Source organism: Falco rusticolus, chromosome 8 (assembly GCF_015220075.1).
Source record: "Falco rusticolus isolate bFalRus1 chromosome 8, bFalRus1.pri, whole genome shotgun sequence".
NCBI classification, from domain to species: Eukaryota; Metazoa; Chordata; class Aves; order Falconiformes; family Falconidae; genus Falco; species Falco rusticolus.
In genome coordinates this window covers 13724498-13741090 of record NC_051194.1, presented here as the reverse complement: position 1 = coordinate 13741090, position 16593 = coordinate 13724498, and the positions used below count along the sequence as shown (strand labels likewise).

Sequence of the window (16593 nt, the reverse complement as noted above, 5' to 3'; positions counted from 1 at the left end):
GGTGGATGCTGCGGCGCTCGTCGCGGGGCGTCCCTGCTCCTTAGCGCTCCAGCCAAGGTAGCTGCCGGTCCGTATTAAATGGCTGCCTGCTTTTCGGGGCTGCCGGCTGTTTTACGGTTCTGCTGCTGATTTTTTTCAGCAGCCCTGCCGCTTCTCGGGGGCAGAGCCCCCCCTCCGCCCCGCCGTTCCCCCAGGTGAGGCTTCATCCCAACCGCCTGAACCTCAGCCCTTCCCGAGGGGCCACGGCTACCTCTGCTCCCCGGGCAGCCGCCCCCAGCCCCGCACCCCTCCGGCTGCTCCCGCTTCCAGGCCGCCGTGTGTGGGCTGGGGGCCGCGCACAGCCGGGACCCCCCCCGCTTGCCGCGAAGTGCAGGCGGCGGGGCCGGCCGGGGGCTGCGCGGTGCCCCGCCGTGTGGGACCGAGCTGTGCCGGGCAGCGAACGGGCTCTCCAGCCCGCCTCGCTCGCTGTGCAACACCCTTGTCCCTCCCCCCACGGGGGTTTTCTCCCCCCCCTTCTCCACCCTCCTGCAGCGAGTTAAATATTTCTTTTGTTAATTGACGCCCGAAGTGCTCCCGCTGCCTTCCCCGCACAGCCCGGGCCGGCCGAGGACGTGAGCACGCCCAGATCCGCTGGCTGGAGCAGCACCGATCCGCGGGGCCGAGCGGGTATGTGCGGGAGGAGGAGGAGGAGGAGGTGGTGGTGTAAAAGGAGCCACGGGCGCAAAGCAGATTTGCGAGGAATAATTTAACTCCGGTGTTTGTTATTTTTCGGGGTTTGGGGTTTTTTTTCCTTCTCTCTCTCCTTTCTATCTTTTTTTCTGCTCAGGATTTAAATGTCATTCAAAGCATCCCCAAATCAGCTCGTCTCCGGTTTATTCCGAGGCATTAATTGGATCAGACGCTGCATTTGAAGAGCTCGGGCGTTTTACCCACGAAGGTAAGTGGGCTTACGAACCTGCACCGGGTCTGCATGGTCACCAAAAGCTTGACTGCCTTTCAGGGTGGTGTTTTTTTTCCCCTTCCCCCACCCCCCTGCCCCCAGCCCCGAGGCCAGGCTTAGCTCAACCTGAGGAACTTGCATCCCCGGGTTAATCATCGGTCGATGTATGGACAATGCGCCGGGGGGGAGCGGGGCCGAGGGGGCTCCGCGCCCGCCCCTCCGGCACCGGGAAATGACCCGCGGGAGCCGGCGGCGGCAGCCGCGGACCCCTCAGTCCCCAGCGCCGCTGCCCCTGGAACAGCGCGTGGCAGCACAGTAAGGAAGGAAACAACCTAATCCCCTCTTACAAGAAACTATTCGTCATCATTTTTTTTTTTTTTTTTTCCGTGAGAAATACTGTAGGCGCCCATCTCCCCTCCTCCCCCACCGCCCGCCCCCGTTGCAAGCGCCGGCTCCTCTGCCCGCACCTCGTCTCGTTTCAGGCGCTTCTTTCCAGGGACCAAAAAGTTAAGCTGCCCCCTTTCTTCGCCGCCTGCCCCCGGCACCATACGTGTGCTCTGCATTCCCCTCGTTAACCTATTCCCCCTCCGTCTAGTCCGAGTTCGTCCAGCCCCCGCCCCCCCCTCCCCCCTTAAACTGGGTTGCAAAGCCTCTGTACCCTGCAACTCCTAAAACTTCTCTCCTTGCTGTGATTTATTTTCTAGACTAACAAAAAGGACAACAAAAATATACTCGATACTCCTGTGGATGACTTTTTTTTTTAAATAATGCATTTCCTTCTTCCCCTTTAATTTTTTTTTTTTTTTTTTTTGCAAGGAAATTTGCTCCATCTCCAGCAGCAACCACTGCTCCTTTTGATGTTGTGGTACGCCGTGCGCATGCGCTTCACATTAGAATTACTGCACTGGCCAGAATAAGTTGGATCTCTTCTTCTCTTCACTGAAACCCTAAATCATATCAAAAGCTAAAGGGATGCTGAGAGTCCGGAAAAAGGGTTACTTTGGGATTTGGTCATTCCCTTTGATAATAGCCGTGGTGTGTGCACAGAGGTGAGTGATGAAGGTACCTCTTTTGCTTTACTTTGAATTGCACTGCATGCTGCTGCCGAGAGGAATGTGCAACCAGAGTCTGAGAAATAAGAAATAATGTGGTATTGTTCTTTCTTTTTTTCCTTTAGTGTCAATGACCCTAGTAACATGTCACTGGTAAAAGAGACCGTGGATAGACTGCTGAAGGGCTATGACATTCGCTTGAGGCCAGATTTTGGAGGTAATTTGACTGCTTTTTAATAAGGGAGATGGCTTATGTGGGCTGTGTACGGGGTGTGTGGCTTTTAAACGTGTGGTGGGTGCTGTTGCTTTGGGGTGCGTGTGTGTTGCCATTTTCTCAAGCTGATTCAAAGTTAAGCCCATTGTCGCTCAATTTTCTTAGCACAGGATGCTCTTTAATGCGATCACTTAAACGTCTTGCACGTTTGCAATCGGTCCCTCATCTCGTGTGGGTGCTGATACTTTATTAACCTGTAATTAAGCCCTCGTTTAACTGGTTTTACCGAGATGCAAATCCCTTAAGTTTACCCAACGTTTTGTTCTTCTCAGCCTAATGTGCCTGTGATCACATTTACTATTTTCGAGTACAAGATGTGCTGTTAACCGATACGAAAATGTCATTTAACCCCCTGCGCGCTCCCACGTCCAACTAGTTTGTTCACTCCGGACGCGTCGGCGGTGGGTGTCCCCTTGCCCCCACCCCGCCCCCGGGGCTCGCTGCCCGCCGTCCCCGGGGCTGCCCGGGTGGCAGGGGCGGGGGGGTGGCGTGGGGCCGCGCTCCCCGGCCTGGGGGGCAAGGGGGGGGTGGGGTGCGAGGGACCCCCCGTCCGGCCCCGAGCCGTTGCCAGCACGTGTGTGCGCGTTACATAAAGCCCGGCTACAGCTGGCGGGGGGCGCGCAGGGTGAGCCCAGGGGGGGCGGGGGGCAGCCCGCTTGTGCTGCCTTTGTGGGGGCGGGGGAGGGCAGGTGTGGGGGCGCGCCCTGCCTGCCTCCTGGCTTTGCTTAAACGTGTCGTTTCTACGCGTAGCGCTGCGAACTCCGGTAAGAACGAGTTAACTTCTTCGAGATCACATTGCGGACCATCTTGTCGGTTTGCAGGTCCCCCAGTGGCTGTCGGCATGAACATAGACATTGCCAGTATAGACATGGTCTCAGAAGTCAATATGGTGAGTATTTAGGGTCCGGGGCTGGTCGCTCGCTCCGGGGGTGGATGTCGTTTCCCCCGCCCCTGCCGAGGCGGAGCGGCGCCCACGGGCGTGCGGGGACCCGGCGCGGCCTCCGGCTCCGGGGCGGAGCAGCCGCTTCCTAGAGGGTCGGCCCGGGAGGGTGGGAGTGGGCGGGAGGAGGGTCGTGTCGGCTCCTTCCCCCCCCCCCCCCCCCCGCCACCTCCTCCCCCCGGCGGCGGGACCGGAGAAGGTGGGAGCCCCGGGCCGCCCGCACGGCTGGTCCTGCCGCACCGCTCCCGAGGCGCTGCCCGCCCGCGCCGCCGTGCCGCGAGCAACGACGCCCCCTGCCGGCCGCGGGCCCGCACGGCACCCTGCCGCCACGGGGCCGCGCTGCCGCTCCGCGGGGCGCCGGGGGCGGGGGGGGGGGGGGGGGCATGGCGCGCCCCGGGCCGGCTGCACCGCCGCGTGTGGGGGGGCAGGGGCCGGGGGCGAACGGCTGTAGCCTGCTTCCACGCCTTTCTCGGTCTAATATTCTACAAATATTTTTCCTTTTTGTCCCAGCAGTGCAGTTGCGATTAAAAAAGATAAGAACCAAACGGGTTTTATTTCTGTGTGTATCCAAAGCTCACGTGACATTTTTTTTTAATTTTTTTTTTTTTTTTTTTTACAATTTTGGGTGGTCATGACTGAGTTGAGGATTTTACAAGTTTAATTTTTCAAGATGTTTGTCTTGAACAGACTGTGCTGGGGGGCTGAACTTGTTTGTGGCACAGTATGGCTTCCCGTGTTTGTTTTTGTTACCTGGGAGAGTAACGAAGTGTGGAGAAGCCTCGGATCTATTCTGTAGAAGCTGTTCTTGATTTAGGCTAAACTTTTCTAACATTTGCTTATTTGGAGATAATTTGGTGTCAAGTTCTGAAGTTTTTAACTTACATTTTACTTGGTTAAAGACACAGAATTTGGCCTCATGCTCTCAGGGTTTTATACAAGAAGAATATAAAATAAAGACACCAAAGTATAGTAGCAGACACTGATACAAAATAAATGTTTGTGAATATTTTGATAGAAATTTATTGTTTGAAGCAAACTTTCTATTACTCTTGAAGTTGTAAGGAAAACTCTTTCTAAAGACAGATGTCATTTTAGGGATACTGCTGTAGCTGTAGTGATGCATTTCAAAACAATAGTTTGAAAGTTACCAGTTGTGTTAATATCATTCTACTACTAAAATGTTTTCTTTAATTCCTCAGTGGCATGTTTGGGTTTTCAGGGACACTGCACTGAATGAATTGGCAAATATTTGCTCTCAAACTAGTTGTGTTGTGTGATATACAGGATTTTTTTTTCATGATGTGAAATATAACCCTTGGCCTAATTTGAGGATGACATTACTGGTGGCTGTTCTGTGACACTGGGAGGTCTTGGTGACTGAGAGCTTGATATTGCTTTTTTTTCAAGATACCAAGAAAACTCTGGATAATTTCACCTCAAGCATTACTTGTGAAATATTTCCAAGTGGCTAAACTGGGCTGCCAAACTTTGTTTCACTGAACTTGTAATTTAGTATTCTACCTCCAGGAGCTTTAAGTGCAAAGGAAGAACATTGCAATGTATTTTAAACCTGCTTTTCATGAAAAGAACTATGGGTAGGAGAGATATGGCCATACAAATTAATTCTTAGACAGCCATGAGCAATGTGGGAATGCTGACAGTTTTCTTGATGGAACTGTGATCTACTAGGTCAGTGTTATATCCCTGCATCCCTTCAAAACTGGAAAGTACTGCCAAATGTTTTCCTTTCTTACAAAAAGATTGTGAAGATTCCTGTGAGTCTTATTTTCTCGGTTTCTTTCAATGATTTCTAGAAATTTGGGCTTCAGTTAAGAGTCGGAGCGTATTAGAAGACTGTGATCTCACAAAAACTGTAAAACTGAGTGTTTTTAGTATTCTGTAGTCTGTTTATTTTGTTGTTGAAATGTTTGACCTTTGTGAGAAAAATTTTCAGACTATATGCAGAACTCCAGGGGGAGGGAGGGGAAATGTATAGGCAGTTTTGTCTCCCACGTTTGCCTAAAGCATTTAAGCTCTGGGCTTATTTTACTCTAAGGAGCTGACTATTCTTTAAAACCAGGCATTTATTTTACATAATTTTTTTCACTTACAGTTTCAGAAGAGATTCCAAACCAAGATTACTTTCTTAATCTGCTTAACTTCAAAATGTAACATGCAACAGTTCATTTCACCATGATCTTTGCAACATAACAAGTACTAATGTACCCTGATAGGCCTGGCGTAAGGGAGGAGACATGCAAGCAGACAACAAATAACTTGGAAAAAGTCGAGGCCATGTGTACCTTGCAAATTCACCAGAATTTAAGGTAGAAACCAGGAGGAATGCTATTGAATGCTAGCTGATGCAAAGCCTTCTGAGATAATGAGACGGAGAGAGTCTTCTGAAAGTATGAACCTGTTTTTCTGAGCCATGGGCTGGCTGTTGCTTTGCCTGTAGTCATGGCAAACACCACTGACTTGAGGTAAAGGCAAATTGTTGCCTGGAGTCAGGTATTAACATTAACAGGAGCAAACTTTGGCCTTGAGAGGAAGGCTAAATAATTGTAGTTAAGCTTGAGACAATTAATATTAATTCCAGTGTTAACTTGCCTTAAAATTATTGGTCTTACGTTCCTCTTCCCATCTTGACGCGTTCCATCTACCATATACATTTGTGTTGCTCTGCAGGCAGAAGGCTTGTCTCCAGTGTCAGGAAGTAAATAATAAAGTTTTTACTTTATTGGATGGGAAAATTTAGGGTTGCTGTTATAGAAAGTAACTGTGTGTTTAGGATGTTCAAGAACGTGATTGTTGACTTTGAATTCTTAACGAGGTTCTCAGTACTTCACTTTGTAAGAAACTTAGGGTGTAACAGGCTTTACAGCTATCCAGATATTTCTGGTATGCAACAAAGTTGAAACTGTAAGCTGTTCAATCTTTTGTTGTCAGAAACTTGAACTGGCATTTACCTTGGTTTTAAAAAAAGAGTTTAAAGTACTGGTACTTGCGAACAGAATTCTTTCCAGCTTTAGGGAATGCACCAAATGCATGTGAGAAAAGTGAACTTCAGGCGTGTGTGTTTTTTGACAAGTGCTATGACTATTTGGACTAAATTTTTTGTATTTTGTGAAGAAAAAATATACATTTTATGCAGTACAATAATGATTATGGCTAATCCATTCATCTCTCTGGACCAGGCCCTGCAGTATTGTTGAGTGTGTGCTTTATGTTAATTATACTGTGGCTTTTCTTAAGGTTTCCTTATTCAGGTAAGAATAGAAAACAGACATGGAGAGGTGTGAAAGCTACTAAAGTGGTCTTCCTGGGCTAATAAATTTGATCTTGCGTAAGATTAGATGTATTGCAGGGAGTCTAATGCAGTGTTCTCAAGGTAGTTTCCAGGTGTTTCTTACTGTGCTTGAATTTTCTTCCTAGCCTCCTTTTCCTTAATAATAACCACTCATTGTAAAAATATCTCCAGAGAGCTTAAACAGTAGTTTTGTTTTGTTTTAAATAACCAGTGCTAGCTGGGATGTCACGTTTCCACCTTTTCACCTCCTTAGTTAGTTGTTGGAGTAGACTCCTTGACAACACAGCAACCGAGACTGCCCTCCATTCCTATTTTCTCACCTTTCCTCCCAACAGTTCCTTCATAAACTGATTTAAAAAATAGGTTCAGGTTCGTTAAGAAGTACAGGAATACATTTTCTTCCCTAGACACTACTGAAGATTTTACATAAAATGTTGTACATTTGATCTATCCAGATAAGACATGATAATTTCTGTGGATAATGTCAGCCACGTGGTGGTTTTCTGTGTCTTGGCTTATTCCTATTAAATAGGTCAACATTTCCTTCTCTCCTCCCCCCTGCCCCTTGGTCTGTGACTATTCTGGGATTTTAGTACAGGATGTCTTGAAAAGAGAGAAAAATGTTCTATGGATATATTTTTTACCCAAGAAATATACACTTTTTGAGGTAATGGATTGTAAATTTAATTAAATATAACTCTTCATACTGTGGGTCATTGGGGGTCTGCTAAGAGGAATCTGAACTCTTTATTTAATTTTAAATATTTGCTTGCTTATCATTGTACAGATTTTGGCACTTGGGCTCAGTATGTGTACATGGAGTTAAATAGATACAATAGGTTGGTTTGTTTTAGTGGGAGCCATTAGGGTTGTTTGAATGCTTAATCCTTCCATCAAGTGGGAGCTGGAGAAACAAAAGAGCTGTTATCTATCAGAGAAAGGTTTACTCAATAGTGTATGCCAAGTTTTACACAACAGAACCTAGTAACTTCAAAGCTCTAAAAATAAAAAGAAGCTTTTATTTAGATATTATATTTCACTTCTGTATTTTAGATATGCCAAAGTTGCATAAAATAGTAAAGTATAATACTCATAGATCAGAATATTCTCAGCCTAAAAAAGTACAGGCACAGCTGTAATTTGCTGATAGACCTCTGACTTACACTTGCTTTTGATAATAGAGACCCACTACTGCTTTTCTTAATCGCTCATGTTTTCTTGAGTTATTTTCAGTGGGGGACGTTAACAAAGCCCAAGAGATTCAGGTTTAGATTCTGAAAACAAGGGGAGCTGTGTGGCTACCTCTCAAGTAGCAGCAATTATCCTTATGTGTGAAAAAGGAAGAGATAGCCTGTGATATAAAAAGAAATGGGCGTTAAGTGGTAAGAAAATAAGGCGGAGCTATTCCAAACCAGAAAACTCAGGGGGAAAGCCCTGGTAAAGAAAAATGAAGAGAAAGGAAATCGTAACAAGTGTCCTATATACACTGGTACAGAAAGAGGTGAACAGTACCTTCTTTTGTCGATCCATCCTAGTTGTATGTGTTGCTTTATATGATCCATAGAGAGAATAAGGAAAGGACAGGACTGAGAATGCATTGAAAATGAAATATTAGAAATATTGGGAAGGTGTTGCTTCGCTAATCCTAAATACTTCCTGCTGCTAGAGACTGTTGGTTTTATTATTTCCCCTGTGTCGTAGAGGTATATGCTTCTTCACACAAAATTGCGTTTCTCAGCAGACAGTTTGAATTTGGCTCTTGCCAAATTATTGTGCTCATACACTACTGACTCATACTGAAGTGTCTGCAGAGACTCCTGTGAATGCAGAGCAGGTGATATGCATCTTAGAAGTGACAACTTCTTTTACTGAAAGCCCTGTTTCACCTGTTCCTTTAGTTATTGTCTAGGATAACATCACAAGAGTTTATTTTTGAATAGGAGTAAATAACATTAGTATGGATTTCCAGTTCTTGTTACTACACGTCTCTAATTCAGGCTTTTTCCCTTCTTAGCTTTAAGGTATGTAAAAATAACTAAGAGCTCCTGTGTTCAAGTAGCACGTTTACCCTTGGGGACCAAAGCAAGTTATTCCTACTGGTATGCTACATGTGGATTGAAGTTTTCGTGTTGGTTTTGCAAGAATATTTGCAGCCACAGTAGGAAATGATTTCTCTAGAGTATGTATGCAGGAATGTACTGAGTTTTTAACAACTTTTATAAGCCAGTTCAGAAGCAATAATATATTCTGTATATTTATATATTATGTATCTGGAAGCATGACATAATTGTTATTTCTTTTTAAGGTCCTATAAATGGTTTGTTAATTGGATTGTGCTTCTGTTGTGCTACAGTGTTGCAACAGTTTAATCAGTAGAAAATCTTCTTGTTTTGTTGTTGTTGGTGATTTTTCAAGTGGTCGCTGGCCTTAGCAGACCAAGGGGTGGTTGTCAGTAATTTAAAGAGATTGCCTTGGACGTGATTTGTATATTTGAATTAATAATTATTGCTGCCTTGTTTTTAGAAGGCTTTGACCTATAAATATTTAAGTAATTTGGCTCCTGCCATAGAAGAAAAGATATATTTATCTTTAATATGTTTTATGGGCAATGGCTTGATGCTAAAGCGTGGGAATGAACATGAAGTGTACTTTGTTAGCTCCTACTATAGGCTGCTTTATTTCATAACTACTCCACTGAAAATCACATAAAATCTTTATAGATGAACCATGTATTAGAATGGAAGATTTTTATGTTGTGGCTCTACAAACTTGTTACAAGTTTAAGCTGTTCAAATGGTTGTATTTGTGCTTCTTAGTGTCTCTAAAGTCTGTCAGTGCACCATGACTAAATCCTTATTATTCCTCCCTCCCTTTCTTATCCTCATACCCCATGCAGCCCTCTGCAAGGTTTACAGCAGAGCCTTTAGTATTCAACCATGTTGAAGTACGGTCTTGTAGAGTAATAATTCTTTTATTTTTCTAGAAGTAATCCAGATTCCTTGTAGCCTTTTAGTGGTTAATGCTGTAGGTCTTTGCAAGTGCTTATATGAATTAGGAGAGATTTAGTCCCTTCATTTCAAAGGGAGGTGCTCATCCATGAGGTAATTTTTGAAATGCCTCTTTTAAGTAATGAAAGATAGCATCTTGTTTGTCTTTAGAGTTAACTTTAGAAACAGTCAAATATCTTGAGTTATTAATACTGAAAAATTGGCTATTATGGGTAAATGCAATCTATAATTTAAAAATAAATGAACGTGCATAAATACATTAACGTTGTAGGCATACTGTGGATTGGCAAAAAGAGAGAAGCAGCAGACTTTGTGCTTTATTGTAATTACTCTTACTATGCTTCTACAGGGATTCCCATCCTGCTCATGTTTCTTGACAGCAATGCTATGTACAATGGACACATAGCAGCTAGTGTAACACAAGCGTTGTAGGAATAGAGATATAGTGGGCATATTCACAGCTAGAGTCTGACCTGTCTGAATGCCAGTTTGTGAAGTAGCAATGCTCTCACTTTATAGGTTTTGCCTGTGAAGATCTTTGCATGCAAACTGTCTGGCTAAGTATTTTCAAATTAGCTAATCAGTGCAAAGATTCTCCCAGACTTGGAATTGCATCTACCGAATGTGTTCTTTTTTGTATGAGTTTTGCAAATAAGTATGTAATTCCCAATCAAAATGAAAATGTTCTAAATAAGAAGATATATTTTAACATTCAGGATGTTGACATGTGTGCAACTGAATATAGAATTTGTAGATCATATTTAATGTAGGTTATCACAGCATTTAGAACGTGAGCTCTTCCCATATCCCCAGACTTAAAGAATGAGGGGACTGTGCTATTTCTGTCTATCCTGAGCTGCTTTGTGCATATCTCTGTCAAGGTTAACTCCTATTAATTTTTATTCTGTGAATGCTGACAGAGGGATTCGTTCGTTAGTTTTCAAGTAGTAAGAATTTAACTACATGGGGGGGGAAAGGAACCCTTCTGAGAGATGTATTTTGGGTTTCAAGTGTGTGCTGTTGTAGTAGATGTGGCAGTTCAGAGTATTTCCACTGACGTTCCTATAGGCGAGCCACTGATCCATTGTGATTGTGCTGGAAGACAAGTTGAGCTCTATAAACTTTGAACAAGTAGAAGAAGGAAAAAAATTACAGGGAGTTTGGCCTTGGACAGGGGTGGTACATTAAATTACCCTAATGAAAGCATATTAAAAAAATCCAGCTGCTTGAAGTGAAAAATCCTGGTTCCAGTGCCTGCTGTCTGGACCATTTCTTCTTCCTTTTCTTCTTTAATGAATAGGCATTTCCATTAACTAAGCAACTCTATGAAAATGGATTAAACCCCAGAATTTGCCTTCACAGTTGAGTGTCCTGATTGCTGCTCTTGAATGTCTCCTTCCTGTGCTCATGAGTTTTGAATTCTTTTGCTACATAGCAGCCTGGGTGCCGTGAACCTTTATTCTAGATAGCTTATTAGCCTGTGGTGGTTGTGAGTGGAAGCATTCGAAGTGCAGAGGACCAGGAACAGAGAGGTCTTTCATGTCGCGAGTGAAGCTGTGAAAGGCTGCCAACACAACCTTCTCCTCTGTGCTGGAAATGGTTTGGAATTACAGGAGCCGTGACTTGCTGTTAGGCATGACTTAAACGTACTACATTTCTATTTTTTCATGAGATTTAGATATTGTAAACCTGTCTGAATGGGCTTAAGTGGGAAAAATATGCCTGCCCAACTGGAGCAGCTGTACCCTGTGTCGCAGTGCGGTACAGATCCTCAGGAACCGGGAAACTAAACCGTCAAAGTGGCAGAGACTTGTGAACGCAACTTTTTCCAGAGAAGACTCATCACAGTCAATTTTCTTGAAAAGTTGTTTTAGATTGGTGTAGTGTGAAGGGTCCTAATGTGCAAAATACCCTAAACATTTTGTGTTTGGGTTTTTTTTGTTTGATTGGTTTAGTTATGACCCTTGAGAAAAATGGGCAGAAAGCATGGAGTTAGGTAAAAGTCACGCTAAACCCCTCTGAGATGAGATGGTCTTCCAGAAAAGCTTGTGGGTTTTCATATATTTGGGGTGCCTGAGAAGTGTGACCCCTGCGATTTTGGGTTTTGGAAGTGTTTCTTATTCGACTTCTTCCATTGCATACACCTGTGAAGCAGCCAGGAGTTACTATTGCTTTCAAGGAAATGAAGTAATTTTTTTCTTAGTGAGAACTACCTATTTAAACATGTAATAAGTGTCTGAATAAGATACTGAAGCCTTTTGAAAAGCTATTTACTGCTGTGATACAGAGCCCTTTTGTAAACCTGGTCCTAATTTCTATTGTAGATTAATTTTTTTTTTTATTTTCATGAAAAGTTTAAATTGTTTTTTAATATTTGGAACAGAGATACGTTCTGCTCAACTTGGTAATATCAGTGTTCAACCTTTTTGTTCTCTGTATAGGCCTTTAAAAATATATGTTGTAAAAAAAATAAATACTTTATTGCATCCATTTAGTAAAAGTAGTGACGTATTGTTAATTCTTATGGTTCGTAACGGTAAATGTGTGTTATCATTTGCATAACAGCTGTTACCCAGTAGTCCAGAAGTCATTTTGATCCATTGTGTAACCAATATTTGTAGCTTTTATAAAGTGTATTTTTGAGTTAATAGACTCTGCAGCTCCAACGGAGTTGTAGAGCATTGTGGAATTATTTTTTTTCTTTTTCAAGGACTGCTGACCCAATAGGTTCTGTTGGCTCCCTTGGGGGTGTCAATAACAGTGTTAATCCATGTTTGAGAAGATATGCACTGAAGAAGCAATAAAATTTAAGTAAAAAAAAAAATATCAGTTGGATGGTCCAGTAGACTATGAGATTTAAAATTAAATAATTCAGGAATGTGAGTCTCTTACTATTCCCTATTAAGAAATTATTTATTCTTTTAGATAACTTATAGGGAAGAAGGAAATAGGATTAAACAAATACACATGTTATATTTACAAATGAAAAGCAGCATTTTGCAAATAATTGCATCGTTTCACGAATCATGTGAGTCCAGGAACGATGAAAGAAGCCTTTTAATTTATCTGAAATCTTCCTAAAATTTATATGAATGTTCTATCTGTTGTACTGTCCTGTTGCTCTTTATTCACTGATGTTCTGTGATGCTTTCAGGAATTCCATGCCTAATAGAATTAGAGATGTAATGTTCATATCTTGTAGCATATGCCACCTTTGGTGCTCAGGATGAAATGCTTAACAACCTCAGTAGATACAAAACTGACTTGCAAAATTACTTTTTTCAGTTTTGAAAGAAGCTTTTTAAAGTTGTAAGAACGTTTACCGAGTTAAGCATAGCTGAGACCTTTTGTATCAAATTCCAGTAAAAAATGGGTTATTATAGCTGATTTATAAATTCCCAAAAGATAGATTTATAGTTAAGAGTCTCCTGGCATTTTTGTTACAGTCATTCTTGTTAGTGTAAATGCCTAGAAATGAATACAGTTTTCATTAATCTACTGTTATGTGACACAAGTGACCACTTAGAGAAATCCATAATAATTCTAGTTAATGGCCTGCATTCAAAAGTACCCACGTCTGTGCATAGGCTTTGCAGAATGCTTTGGTGAGCTCAAATCCCACATGAGACTTGTTTTGAAGTCTTAAAACGTGTAAATCTGATGCTGATTTTTCCACTGAGGCTATTTCTGCCCTGTTTTCACAGAAGATTTGTTAGTACTAAAATGACTTGAACTGCAATACGAAATGGCTCCTCTGATGTCTTGGATGTTCAATGTGAATGGGGATGGGGTAGGAGTCTACAAAATAGTGGCTGTACAATAGGTGCTCTTTTGGAGTGAACAGATGTACTTGGTAGGTTTTATTGGCCAGAAAGTTGTAGGACCTTGTTGGCAGCTTTGATTTAAGGACATTTAAAAGCTGACGAGTCCTAACATGGGAAGAGTGTACTTTTTTACTCGTAGTCTTTAGCCTGTACCGTAACCAAATCATTGGTGAGGCAGCATAAGAATGCTCATGTGGTTCCTACCAGGGCCAGACTTTGCCTGCTGGTAAAGGGAAGACGTAAGTTTACATAAATAACTTTCTGGCATTCATTTTACTTTAAGTGAATAAAAATGAATCTTTTTGTTCTGAATCATAAAATCATCTTTGGTAAGGTAGATGGGTAATGCAAAATCTTAAGTGTAGAATTAAATTTTAATTAACTTTTTAATTGAGTTGACTTTTTGAGAACATGATGATGTATGAACTTTTGATATGGCATTTGACATTTTAGAGATAGACATCTATGCCACAATAATGTGCTGACTAGATAACAGTTTCATTAAAGCATGAAGGTAGCAGTCATTTAGTAAAGATTCAGAATGAAGGATTTCAACCATAATTGCTACTCTGGCATATGAAAAGGGTTTGGTTTAATCAGTTTTATGGGGAAACAATTGTTTCTGCAAGGAAGTATTTAATATTTTATGTAACTTCAATTATCTCTTGAGTTAAACTTTTTGAAAACAAAAATTGCATATGTGTTTCCTCCTTAAGTAATACAGACCAAAGAAAGTTTTCAAGTGGAACATGTAGTACTGGTCAGATTATATTGGAAAAAGCATAATTTTTTTTAAATGGCTATCATATCATTATAGTTAAATAACGTATTGACTGCAATATACACAACATTTTTATCTTTGTAGGTGTTAGGAACCAAACTGTTATTTAGATAGAGAGATTAATATTTCCACTTGTCTCGGGGTCTGTCTAGTGAGATAACACAGCCTTTGGGGGTTGGTGGGTTTTTTCCTTTTTTTTTTTTTTTTTTTTTTTCCTTTTCTGCCCATATTCTGCTGTGCCCTTCTTGACAATGACATGCAACCACCCTTCTCACATCACCAACCATCTTAGAAGTGAATCTCTGTTTGCTTGTGGTCGTTTGTAATGCAGTAGTAAAATTGCTGTTTGGCTTTTGAAAATTGTTTCTCAGAGTTCTGTTTGAGGAGCATTTGCTGTCAAAACAAACACATTGATGTTTGGCTGGTGTGGAGCCTGCGTCTACCTCTGCCACTTTGAAATTTACTATTCAGAACTGTAGGATTTAGTATGAGGAGTTATGTGTTGAAGCCACAGCATCGAGATTCAGGTCAAATATTAGTCAAAATTTTTAGTAGTACAAATACTGGAGGGACTGAGATGTTAGTCTTAAAGAATCACTGTGATTATCTCGGAAAGGTTGTGGGTCTAGTTGATCCTACCTTGGGAGAAAAGGAAGGAGTGAGAAACACAAAACAGGAGTTTTGCATGATTTCATTATAGTTAGCATTCTAAACAATATTGTTTATTTTAAATGATATCTTAAATGGGAAGGAACTGGTAGGCTTTATTGCATAATTAAGGAGTTAGCCAATATCTGCATTTCATTAAGTAATGGGGAACTGAATATTAAATAGATTTTTTTTTGATTAATACTATGAATGCGCTGTTAATACATAAATTAATTCTGTTTCATAGCTCAGATGATAAACGGCACACTGCTTACTCAAGCTTGAAATCAGACTGTTTTCCACAAATTGAAAAATAATTTTATCTGATGGGCAAATCAGGAAAACAGTGTTGTAATATATAAACAAAACAGCCAAACTGAATTATTTTGTATGATTCAGATTTTTACCTTAAATTTTGATCTTTTACCTCAAGATCTTTCTGCTTCTACAACATACTCCTTAACCTTTCTTTACCTTTATTATTACTTTTAAGATAAGGAAAATTACAGTAGAGCTTAAGTTATTATAGCCATTTAAAAAAATAAATAACAGAGATTCTCCTCTGTGTAGACATACAGCAAAATCACATTTCTTTGATCGTCGCCTTTTATTTCCTTAGGCCTAGTAAGAAACCAGGTGACAAGGAGGAAAACTTGGTTTGAGAAGGTAGAAATGAAAAATCTTGTACAAGAGGACCTGAGAGGAATAAGCACATATGGAAGTAGGTCTGGTCCTATAGTATAGCATCGTGGAGTTTTATGCTCATTTAGGAAGATAAACTTTTTTTTACATTTCTGATAGTTGTGATATTCAGGTATGTAAGCTGATCAAAAGCAGTAAGAGTAATTCCAGCAGTTAAGTGGCAGTATTTACATGCATTAAATGGTCTGATTTAGTTATGGTGGTACATAGGGTATTATATCATAATAAATTACTTTGCACAGCCTAAACACTTTTTTGCATTCGTGAACCTGGAAAAACTCAATTATTTTATGTTTTTATGTACTGTTATCATCAAGGTAGTGGTGTTTTGTTGTGTTTCTATGTGGTTGTATTAGATTGCTAGGTAAGGCCTAGAAGTCATTTTTTTGACAACAGAAAACCTATATTGTGGGCTGAAATCAGAGAGAGAGTAATTACGCTCCTGAAAGTTATTCCTCTCTTTTTTTTTTTATTTAACTGATTTATTTTAAACTATTGAGTTTAGTATCTAAATATAAGGGGTGATGATTATCTAAAGTATCTAAAGGGGTGATATCTAAAGTATCTAAATTGAGGGGTGAATGTTATTTCAGTCTAGTATTTTTACCAGACGTTGTGGTCAGTACATTAGGGAAGACCTTCGCATATGTTATTAATGTGTATGCTATACGTTATAATTTCAGCCTTACTTTCAGTATGTGCTTGAGATGTCCAGCGCATCTCTCGCCAGAGTATATCTGTGCTACAGTTGAATGATTCTGGTGCTTCTCAGGCAAGTATCATGAATATAGGGCCAGCATTGTTAAACGCCTACTGATTTTACCAATCATATTCTGCAAGATTGCTCTTTTCTGAGAACCTTGTTGAAATACACAGATAGTGGTTATTTGGAAGAATCACTTCATGGGTCCTTATTTTTATGAAATAATAAAGTGGCTTTGAACCGGAGGGGTTCTAGTTGGAGTGTCCCATGGGTTGAATTCACTGAGATAAGAAATCTAAGGGTGGCTTTTTCTTTCTTTCTTTCTTTCTTTTTTTATTTTTTTTTTTTTTGAGTTAATATTAATATTGAGTATGTTTTTCTGGGGGAAAGATGCTTGCCTTGAAATGTATG

General features: G+C 41.2%; 1 protein-coding gene across 2 annotated transcripts in view; it reads left to right on the top strand.

The window, feature by feature from the left end:
• The first annotated feature begins 560 nt into the window (after positions 1–560).
• Positions 561–16593, top strand: part of GABRB2 (gamma-aminobutyric acid type A receptor subunit beta2) — a 171174-nt gene continuing 155141 nt past the window's right edge. For both annotated transcript variants that reach the window (XM_037398490.1, XM_037398489.1), the window contains exons 1-5: positions 561–666; positions 827–937; positions 1757–1989; positions 2118–2209; positions 3088–3155. In XM_037398490.1, coding sequence (XP_037254387.1) covers positions 1913–1989; positions 2118–2209; positions 3088–3155 — 237 coding nt within the window. In that variant the 5' untranslated portion in view covers positions 561–666; positions 827–937; positions 1757–1912. The remainder of the gene's footprint in view (positions 667–826; positions 938–1756; positions 1990–2117; positions 2210–3087; positions 3156–16593) is intronic.